At 32.2% G+C, this 11,925-nt stretch overlaps 1 protein-coding gene across 1 annotated transcript in view; it reads right to left on the bottom strand.

Moving 5' to 3' along the window:
• Nucleotides 1-1,134: 1,134 nt before the first annotated feature.
• LOC117908565 (cytochrome P450 CYP72A219-like) overlaps nt 1,135-11,925 on the bottom strand; it is a 67,067-nt gene continuing 56,276 nt past the window's right edge. Inside the window, exons 4-5 of the mRNA XM_034822212.1 lie at nt 2,212-2,599; nt 1,135-1,608 (exon numbers count right to left, since the gene is read on the bottom strand). Of these exons, the coding sequence (XP_034678103.1) occupies nt 1,183-1,608; nt 2,212-2,599 (814 nt within the window). The 3' untranslated portion in view covers nt 1,135-1,182. The remainder of the gene's footprint in view (nt 1,609-2,211; nt 2,600-11,925) is intronic.

Below are 11,925 nucleotides of genomic sequence, written 5' to 3'. Positions count from 1 at the left end.
ACCTTTAATTTTATTTTCAATTGTTCATAGGGACATAATTTAATTAAACTATAATTTATTTCAATAATTAAATTATATTTTATTTATTAAATTACATTCATCACTAATATAATTATAATACTATAAACCTAACTAACTTTGTACTTCATCTCATTCTATTTATATATTTTATTCTCTCACTTTCATTTTTTTTTCCCACCAAACAGTATACATAACAACTCCCCATCATTGTTAATATAATTTATACATATACTAACCACCAAACACACTCCCACATAGTACATGTCTTCCTTTATTATTAATATTGTTTTTTTTCTTTTTTTTTCTTTTCTTTCCCATCATACTTCATTCTTCCCACACACACACATCCTCTTTCTTTTCTTTTTTCTTCATCTAAAAACTTAAAATTTCCCAATTTCCAGATTTTCTCCTTTTCCAACAATAAAACATCCCATAATCTCAAGTTTCCAATATTTTGATCTTAAAAAAATTAAATAAACTAACCCTAATCTAAATTGAAATTTTCTAAAGAATATCTAATGTGTTCAAAACTAACTAACAAATCTAATATATTAATTTAGGATTAGAATCTTACCTCAAAAAAATCTAAACTTCAACCTTAGATCTTCAATCCTTCAACCCTATATTCTCCATTTCTCTGATTTTTGGAAAATCTAATTTATACATAGGATTATTAATTATAAATGGACTCTTTTACCTTTAACGAGTTTAATTAATTAATTAATTTATAATTTATTGTTTTGCCCCTAAAGTTAATTTTGGGGTGTTACAGTAACACTTTTTCCTTTCTGATGAACTTTTTTAGGTGCATTCTGGTGGACGAGAATAATGGTCTTGTTGGTCATGATACCAAATACAGTTGTTGTAAGTAGGATTTCTATTTTTCCAATTAGAAGCTAATACAGTCGCTAATTTTGATACAATCTCCGCGACAAACCAACCGTACATGCTCAACAAAGGAACATATATGTAATAAACAAAGCATTTAATTGATATCAATAATCAAACCCACAGTGACATACAAAAAGATAATATTATTAATACATTAGATTTGTAGAGGACACATTTCAAGGAAAAGGGAGTGTGGACAATTTAAATTCGACACCAGCTAGGTTTAAAGGTCGTGCTAATTAACATCTACTGATACCAGGAATTCTGACACTAAAGTCCATGTAAAATCAGGTGTGCACCATGTTGGGGTTGCATAGTTATAAGACTAATAGGTGCATGAGCATAGGATGGGGAAAGTTCAAATGAGAAACGTTGTAAGATCATTGCCAAAGCCATTTTTGCTTCCATCATTGCAAAATTTTGTCCAACGCATATACGAGGACCATAACCAAATGGAAAAAATGAAACTTGGCTCTTTGCTGCCTTTGAAACTCCTTCTGAAAATCTCCCCGGGTTGAATTCCTTTGCATCCTCTCCCCAAATTTTATCATCGTGGTGAATTAGGAGGATTGGCAAAGCGATCTGCACTCCATCTGGTAAATACAATCCTCCCACTTGGCTGTCGGCAAAAACAGCTCGTGTGAGCATGGGTGCTGGTGGATATAACCTAAGGACCTCATGAAAAATCATTGTAACCTGCAATATAGAACATATTTTATCATGAAAATTCATTACTGAAATACACTATATCACTAAGAAGCATACATCAAACTATGAAAGAATTTTTCGAATATAGTTATGAAAGAGATCGTTTAAATTTTTGCATAATATATACTTTCATGTACAAATAGAACCATACAGTAACTGGTGAATACAAACTAAGAACCCCCTGAAAATTTATTATAGCCCAGAGTTCAAATTTCAAGAAAAAACGCTTGGCAAGAGGAAATATCAATATTCTCTTCAGTCTTGTAATGATTGATACTAAGTATTTGCACAAAGTTTTCATCACACGTAAAACAACCTAACAAGCAAATAAAAAATTCCCGCAAAGAAAAGAATAGGCTGCCCCTTCTTCTACAGTAAAATCGACCTCTTTTTCACCAGTGCTGATGCAGTGTGCAAGTAGATAAGGAAAGAAAAATTCCAGTTGGGGTACCAAGTATTTGCATATAGCTTTCAATTAAAGCAAAAAAGATACAGAAACAAAACATATTTTGCCTCAAGATTGACAAAAAAAGGAGTATATTATTTTCAAGGAGAGTTACTAAATTGAATATAGATTGGATTGATACTCACAATTTTGAGGTGATTTAAGCCATCGCCATCTGGTTTTTTATTACCAAAAACCCGTAAAACCTCTTCCCTTGCGCAAGCTTGCCAGTTTGAATGTTTGCTTAATAGAACCATTGTCCACAGAAGTAAAACTGAGGTAGTCTCTTGGCCAGCAAGGTAGAATAGCTTACACTCCTCAATGACATCTTTGATGCTCATTCCAACATTCTTCCTCTCATCATTTTCTTGCATATCTCTGTAGTTGGATTCCATTAGTAGACCTAATAAATCATCATTAGCAGTTTCGCCACCTTTCATTGTCTTCTCTCTTTTCTCAATGATACCCTTCAACAATGCATTGACTTCACTGCTAATTTGCCTCATTCTCCTGTTTGTCTTTGTTGGAAAAAACCTGCTTGGAAGTAATCCAAGTAAATGAAGATCAATGAAATACAGAAAACAACTAATGCATTTTCATCCATGACTTTGTACTTGTTCGATTTCTCGGAATATCCATGGTGTTCCAAAGATGAAACCATCCAGACATTAATTGACCATTGAGTCTACAAATATTTTGCAGTAGTATTTCACCAGGCATCTTGCTAAGATGTTCTGCCAATAAAAGAAAAGGGGATACTTGAAGTTGATTTTTGTTTTGAAGACACAGCTACATTCTTTAATTTGAACAAAAAGAAAGCTCTTAAACTAGAAAGCCAAAAATTGGAAGACAAACTACTTAAAGGAAAACAAAAATTAGTTGAGAACTATATTAACAAAATAAATGAAACATCTTACAGTTCTTAAATGCAATAACAGTTATTAATTTTATTCTTGCTTTTGTCCCATGCTGAATCAAACCTTCCTTCTTCTTCTTCTTCTTCTTCTTCTTCTTTTTTATTTTTATTTTTATTATTATTGTTATTATTTTTGCTGTTGTTGGTGATACTGTGAAAGTTATAGCATTTGGGTATTAGTACTGAGGTTCAGATTAATCCCTTGAAATATTTTATGCCTACCTCCATCCTGGAACATATACTGACCGAGTAACCTGGATTGCAAGATGTGCTTTCTCTTTCTGGAGTTGGAATATCCTTCTTCCTTCCTCGTAGCTACTACCAAATGCTGTTCTTGAAATAACATCTCCCGTCAAATTTTGAAGATAGGGCCAAATGTCCAATTCACATGAGCCGTCCAGGGAGAGCTGCTTCTCCCATTTATTGACCATATCACTACAACTCAATTGGAATGCCGATACCATGTGCTATAACAAATTCAAACACAATTAATAAATTTAGAAGTCAGTCTCACATTTGCACTTTGAGTTACTGTCTTAAGAACCTATAAAATTCAAAATATGGCCATGCAAAAAGTTTATCATGCACAAGGAAAAAGATTACCAAAGGCAGTGAAATTGCGAATGTCTTCTAAATTATGGAACATTCAGAAATTTATTTTCTTCCTATAAGAAGAGGGCTATGCTGAGAAACCAGGCAACAAGTTGGGGTATGGCTGCATAACCAAATAAATATTGCCTCAAAAAGTTAACCATATCGATCCTCTAATGTATTTATAAAAGGAAATATCGTTTGTATTTATGTAAACATTATTCTGCTCTCACAATTTCTAAAATTAAACATAAAGAAAGAATGGGAATTAGGGTCACGTTTTCCTGTTGGAAAATTACCTTCAGCTTTTCTAGATGGAAAGCTGGGTTTATGATCTTTCTACGCTTAGTCCATTGTTCACCTTCCAATGACGCAATACCTGAAGCCAGCAGCTTGCGGAGAGGGTGCCGCGGCGGTTTTTGAAAAGCATTATGCTTTAAGAGAACATCCCTAATCAGCTCAGGCTGCATAATGTTTACCACTGGTTTTGGGCCCAACCATATAAAATTATTTTTACCTGCATTTTTAATGCCCATTGTTGGATAAGTGTTAGAAAGGATCTAAAGGACCTGGGTAGTCAAGGAGGCCAATGCAAGGCTCTCTAATTGAAGAAGCTCAAATATCTAAAGAAAATTATACTGATGTGATTAATAATGAAAAGTCCAGAGTTCATGCAAAATTTGAAAAGATAAGAAACAATTAACACGAAAATTTAAATACTATTCACAAATTCCGAGCAATTTACAAAGTAAATAAAGCTCTTTATCAAAGTTGACATCTATATATACCTACATATAGCTTATAAAACAATTGGATTACACAATTGAAAAGGATGAAATGATGTTAAATTTATAAATCTAACAACGCTCGAATTTCAACTTAAAAATTAGTTCATTTTTTATATAAGCATCTCTTAATATTTTGATATTTTTATTTTTTTATTTTTCTAAAGTTATTTTTATAAAAAAAACAGTAAGGATATTTTTATTTAAAAAAAAAAGGTCATTTTTTAGGTTGAAAAGAAAAGCAGTAAGTAATTTTTTTTTTATCAAAAAATGAATCTTTTTTTTATCATTAGAATAATTTTACAAATTTGGATTATTTTATTCTTGTTAATCAAACAAATCTTAAAAATTACACTCCAATATAGAAAAGGGAAATTTGAAGTACCATTGAAATTCCATTGGACTATAACTTCTTAGGGAAGAAAAAAAAGGACAGGAAAAATAACTAATAAAAAAAAAAAACCAGAAAACCAACAATCTTTTGGGGAAAATTCCACAATTAAATATATTTTAGTGCAATGATAAAGAGTAGCTCATTTTCATACCATATTTCTGGATGGAATGATCGTGAAATGGTAGAACTCGCTGCACAATATCATCAGAGAAGCTCATGGGTCTGGAATTTGCTTCGTTAATCATTCTCGACATCTCTCTAAAGTCCCCATGCAACAACCTGTAGGAATTCCCAGTCAGACCTTGCTGCCTAAGGCATCTCTCTAGCTTCTTTGGTCTCAACCACACCCAATTCAATAACCGCCATGAATATATGAGGAGAACAATAAAAGCAAAGGAAATTGCAACTGAGCTAAGCTTCATTTCCACTTTGGAAGAGCCTTCCAGCAGTGACCTCTAAATTACTTCATAGTTCAGAGAATCAATTTATATTCAAATCGTTCATTAGCCTACTCATTTGAGATTCAAACCTTTCTAGGAACCTAAGATAACATCTAAACTGAAAGTGTCTAGTTTTCTTAAAGTGTGTGCATTGTGTTGTCTTTTTAGGAGATTTTGCTTAATTAGGGGTTATATTATTACCTTTGACAAATATATTTTCTCCATTAGAGGGAGTTTCATCTTTATTAACATATCCCAAACCTCGTTTATCACAATGGATTTTGCATTTATCAAGAATTTCATTAAGCACTCAAGTTCTAGGGTGAAAAACTTTATTCACAAATGAAGAAGGCTTATTGCTCTTTATCTCTTGATTGAACATTATTCTTTTCAATGAGATAATGATGTTCAAACTCAAGAAATCTATTTTTTTTTTTTCAAGAAAATTACTCTTTTCTACATTAAACATGTCAATCTTGGTTTTATGAGTTTGAAGAATATCATGATCATTTAAATTACTTCTAATTAGCTTTTCATGCTTAACAACAATATTACTCAAGAATTTAGCCTTTTGATCATCAGTAAATTCATCATCACTATCACTATCATAATCACTATCATGCACAGATTCCATAGATGCAATAAAAGCTAAAAAGTCATTGGGATCATACCTTGCATCTTTAGAAAATAGAGAAGCACTCTCTATGTTGCCTACATAGACTTTTCAATATCTTTGAAGATGGGACAATTAGTAGCAAAGTGTGCCAGTCCTCCGTAGTTAAAGCATTCAACTTTCTTACCTTTGAAGGAATATTTATCCTTTTCTTTGGATATTGTTTGTTATGTCTCTTTGCTTTTTCCAAATTCTTGATTTTTTTAAAAAATCTTTTATTGAATTTCATGACCTTTTTAATTCTTTTATCCATTTGAGTGAATTCATCCCTAGCTATGTTATATGGCATTTCAATATCTTTTTCCTCATTCTCATAAGCCTTAAAGGTGGAGTCTTTAGGCTTTTGAGAACTAAGTAGTGTCATCTCATATGTCTAAATGGAGCCAACAAGTTCATCAACTCTCACAGAATCGATGTCCTTACTTTCCTCTATAGTAGCAACTTTAGGTCTAAATCTCTTAAGATAGATCTTAATATTTTTCTTACTACCTTAGAGTCAAGAATAGGTTCTCCAAGGTTAAAGAAAAAATTAACAATACCACTTAATTCAAAATAAAAGGAAGAAAAGTTCTAATTTTCATGCATCCTAATATTCTCAAATTTAATGGAAAGTATTTGTAATTTAGAAATCTTTAAAGCAGACGCACCTTCATGAGTGACTTGAAGAATACCCCATGCTTCTTTTGAACGTTTACAATTTACGATCATGTGAAACTCATTTGGACAAACTTCATTAAAAATGCTAAATAAAACCCTAGCATTGGCTTCACTATCTTCATTGTCAACTTTGTCCCATTCGTGTTTAGGTTTAAGTTCTTCTGTTGATCTTCCTTCATAATCAAGGATCAATGAGGTTCTTCATCCAGATTCTACTGAATTTCATACCCTTTCTCCTTGCATTTTAAGGAAAAACATCATACGAGATTTCCAAATGGGAATAGTTATTCCCACCAAAGTAGGGTGGACTATTCAAAGGAGCACCACGTTTAGATTATTCCATATGGGACTTACAAGATCAATAAAAATTTGATTTTTACCCTATATGATCAATAAAATTTTGATTTTTAATCAATATGATCAATAAAAATTGGATTTTTAATCTATAGGATAAAGAATCAAATTTTTATCTCGCTTTGATACCAATTGAAAAACCGAAAGTCCAATAGAGAACACCCAAAGATGAGAGGGGTGAATGGGTGATTTTAAAATTTAAATAAATATTTATATGTTATGCCCATATTTTAACCTGTGAGTTGTTAGGGATTATCAAATCTTTCCTTTAGGCAATTAAAACAATATATCAAACAATAAAAAGATATAAAAAATAAGGCATAGATATTTTAATGTCGAAAACCCTCAGACTAACTGTGGAGATAAAAAACCATGAGGTCTAAGACCTACTAATCTAAATCTACTAAAGGAAATCAAGTTACACCAATTTACCTAACTGCTTTACCCTAAAGACTTACTCGCCAATACCTACAACTTAATCTATGTATGTGATGCAGTAACCTTCAATTGCTTTAATGGATCACTTCACCCTTGTCAAAGAGATGAAGGTCTTCAACCTAAGATTCAAATATCAAATCCTTGAATGAGAGATTAGGAATGGTGTGTCACATTAGGCTTTCTTTCTAAGAAATCCTCTCTAAAGAATATATGATCTCTATGTGATTTCTCCACAATCTTTTAACGATCTTTAACCCTTAGGGGGTTAAAAGAGAGGTATTTATAGGCAAAAGCCCAAAGAATTTCGGTTTTGGAAGAGTTCCAAACCAATTTTGCATGAAAAAACTTGGTAAAATTTTCATAACCGCTTAAGCCAACTCACCCACCACTTAAGTGCCTTGGGTGCTTGAGCAGTAAGGCTCACTTGAGCGTTCTTGAGCATTTGAGCACTCTAGGCCACTTGAACAGTCCTACCCTTTTTCAATAGTCAAATTTAAATCATTTTAAGTTCAAAGCAAAGTTGATACTCTTAAACCTCAATGGAGCCTAAATTGACACAAGCCAAACCTTTTTAGACATACCTATGACTCCTCAATTGGACGAAAGAGAACTCTTGATCTTCAATAGAGAGTAAGTCACAATCTAAAAAGACTTTTATAGCCAAACATTAAAAGGAACAAAATTGTCAACATATAAACAAGACTCAATGTCTTAACAATCTAGAAAAGAAAAAGAGGAGTAGATAGAAAGGTTGATGTTGAGACAATCCTTAAATCATAGGTTCATGAAAAATTTATCCTAGGGATCTCTAGATCTAAGAAATTGAAGTAAATAGAACATTAAGTTTAGATGTAAAACCTATGATTTAGATATTCCTATATCATTGGCAATCAACGAAGAGGCATAATAGATCTTGAGAACCAATAAGTCTTCTACTTGATGGCTCATTTTCCTAGGTCCTTGCTTGCAAGGAGGCAAAATCCTCTCTAGAAGGAGTAAAGGCTAGGGTTCGTCTTTAGAAGATTGAATGCCAAGTGTTTGAAGCCTTGAACCCCTACTGGGTTTTATATAGGCTTCCTTGTGGGCTTAAGTGACTTGAACCCACCTTAAGCTTAGGTCACTTAATCCAACCCATTAGGCCCTAATGAATTAATCAATTTTATTGGGCTCTAATTTAATTTATTAGCCAATCCAAAAAATCATTCATAAACTCTTATGTAATCTCCTATTTTTACCAAAATGCCCTAATGCACATATATGAATAAGGAACCTTAATATCTCTCCATAAATGTGCCACCAAGGAATATGAGCTTGAGTGGGAACTACATGGATCCATAGAAAAATATTGACTCCCTTATAATCTAATTCTAAAAATAACTTAATATTCCACTTCAAAGAGCCAACTACACTTTAGTATCCTATTATATTAAAATAAGGAATAAAAGGGTTTGCCCGTTCTTTGTACATAAACCTTTGTGATGATTTCGCGCAGTTTCAGTAGTTCTTCCGCTTCCATGACAAATTCTCCGGCTTGTGCCTCATAAAAAGCGGCAGCCGGTTGATGGATCATTACCCTGATGATATAACATAATAAATGATTTCTCTATCTCGTATGATGAGTCGAAGAGAAGAGATAAAGAATAACAAGAAAAAAAGATAGAATTGAACAACCGTACAAGCATCTTTTGCGAATTGACTACTATCCATTAAATGTAAAGGCCTTATGAATTGGTGTTTGTAGTCTAACAAGGTGAATGCTATCAAACACTCATGATTACCTTTCTAATTCTTGAGTTTCAAATTCTCTTATTGTGTGATCAATTGATATACTCTAGCTTTCTAAGAGCATATGTCAAATTTCAATTAAGGAATTACCACGACCATAGATTTCCTGATCACTTGTCCTTAAGATCATCCATAAGGACATACTATATCAGACCCATAAGATATCAATGGTCCCTATCTTGAGAATACCTATTGCCCACCTACCTTAATTACCAGTAACCAAATCTGTAGAGAATATATGACCACCTTAGGGTCTCACCCATAGGTTAAAGTCACTAAAGACCTCAATAATAGCTTAATATTATCTAAGATTGAGAGCCCATGCAACATAGTAACTTAGTGAATCATGACTACTTGATATCTAACATCATGATTCATTGTAGGTCCTATCCGATGTGTAATAATACATACTAGTGCCCCCACCATGAGAGAACCATCCTAATGACCAAGACACAATAGTTTGTAAGGGAACCCTTCCTTCTTTAATTCATTTGACACATGCAATTTCCTTTTCGTCAATATGCCCTGCAATTTGTACTTGAATTCTATTTGTATCATCCCTCCAATTGTGAGGTAGTGTGCTATAGTCTCTACTGGATTGCCCTAATCCTGAACTGATAGTGAACTATTTATCATCCTACAAAGAACCCTTGTTGTGGGTCCTCTATGCAACTCCTAAGGCACTCAAGTCATGTACAATGTAAGGGATACGAGCTTTGAATGCTCGGGTAAAAATTAATGCAATCAATGATAGAAATGGAAACTGGAAATCATAGTAAATAAATTTATTAATGGAAACTTTTTTTTTTGACTTCTTCTCATGCTTTTAAGGCTTTATCCTAACAATTGAGACTTTTGTGGCTAAGCTTATAGCTAAAGGTTTATAGTTTGAAACCCAGTTTCGACTATGGGAAACTTTTTCTATGGTAGCCATACTCAAATCCATTGAAGTACTCATATACATTGCAGTTTATCTCAATTATGAGATATGTCATATGGATGTCAAGACAATATTCTTAAACGACTACCTTGATGAGAGCATTTATATGATACAACCAGATGTTTTCATAGCAAAGGGTAGAGAGCATCTAGTATGCAAATTGCATAAGTCTATTTTTGGATTAATTCAAGCTTCTTGCTCATGGAACAAGTGTTTAGAACATGAAATTAAGACCTTGATTTTGGTCAAAACAAGAATCAACCTTATGTGTATAAGAGGGTGCAAGGAAGCATGATAGTGTTGAGTTAACTTCATAATTAGATTATGAAAAGGCAATTATTTTCCTATAGGTCCTTATAGTCCCTACTCAAGTTCATATTCCTTGGTGGCACATTAATTATTTGAAGGATATTAGAGTGTTTTTTGTTCATATGTGTGTATAAGGGTATTTTGATAAATACACAAGGCTGCATAATTGTATCCCAATATGACTAATTAATTAATTAGGAACCAATAGGCTAGATTAACCGACCTAAACCCAAGATGGGCACAAGCCACTTAAGCCCATAGACAAAGACTATAAATCCTATTGAGGGTTTAAGGCTTATAACTTCAATTATTCAACCTTTAAACAAGATAGAGCCCTAGCCTTCATTTCCATAGAAAGGATTCCACCATTCTCACATGTAAGGTTTAGGAGAGAGCCATTAGACAAAAAATTGCAATGTTTTCAAGATCTAAATCATACTATTGACCAACTAGAGTTGATTTAGGACTGTTCAAATCATAAGTATTGTTTTCTGGAGCACCTAGATCTAACATTTTTGTTTTTGTTGCTTCCATTGCATTAAATCTAGTATCCTTAGGATTGTAGTAGTATGCACTCCATGAGACAATGCTTGGAATGGAGTAATCTCGATATTCCAACAAAAACTTGTTTTGTTTAGTGTTGCATAAAGTCCTTCGGCTTAAGGATGTCATCAAGTTATGTAAATATAGCTTTGATATTGTTAGTTGTTGACGTCTAATAACAGACTATATTATGAGAGAATATTCAATATTGTGTCACTTACAAAATATATTAAAATCTCAGTTGGTCAATTTAGAATAAGTATTCTATCAAGTGTACATATCTATAATATAGTATATTGTTTGTTAGGAATTTTTAAATTGTTTTTCTTAAAGATCCAATTATAAGAGGTGATGCACTTGTAATTTGGGTAATGACAGTCATCTTGGTTCAACCTAATAAACTTGTTATGAATATTAATTAATGGAAGGATTAATATGTATATATATAAGTGGGAAGTTGACTTATATATCTCCTATTCTTGGGGTGAAATTATAATATGTTTTAAATATAATTATAATTAATAAATTTATTTGGAACAAACATAACAAACTTACTAAGGATGTAATTAAAGATCGCACAAAGGTCCCATACCATATGTCCTCACCTTAACTTATTGATAAGAGACAATTAACTTTGAAATATAAAGGGTTCATAACATACAAATAAGTTAATTAATCATAGACATTTACTTTATAAATTAAAATATTGTAATGTACAATGAATTATAAAGTTACAAAAGGTAGTAGATAGACACCAATAACTTGTGAAGTTACAAAAGTTGTAAATTTATAATCGATTATGAAGTTAGAAACAAAAGTTCTAAAGTTACAAATTAATTGTGAAGTTACATTATAAATTCACAAATAAATTGTAATATTAGAATAGGTGTAAAGTCATTGGTAGACTTTGTAAAGTTAAAATATATAAAATGTTATAATTTATTGTTATGCCTATAAATAGATGAAAGAGCATCATGATTTTAAATTCAATTGTTAAAAAATATTCTTCATATCTCTTTCTTTGCTTCTCTCAAA

The sequence above is a fragment of the Vitis riparia genome, chromosome 19 (genome assembly GCF_004353265.1).
Source record: "Vitis riparia cultivar Riparia Gloire de Montpellier isolate 1030 chromosome 19, EGFV_Vit.rip_1.0, whole genome shotgun sequence".
NCBI classification, from domain to species: Eukaryota; Viridiplantae; Streptophyta; class Magnoliopsida; order Vitales; family Vitaceae; genus Vitis; species Vitis riparia.
Note: the sequence above shows the minus strand (reverse complement) of the source record. Positions and strands in the feature narration are given on the sequence as shown.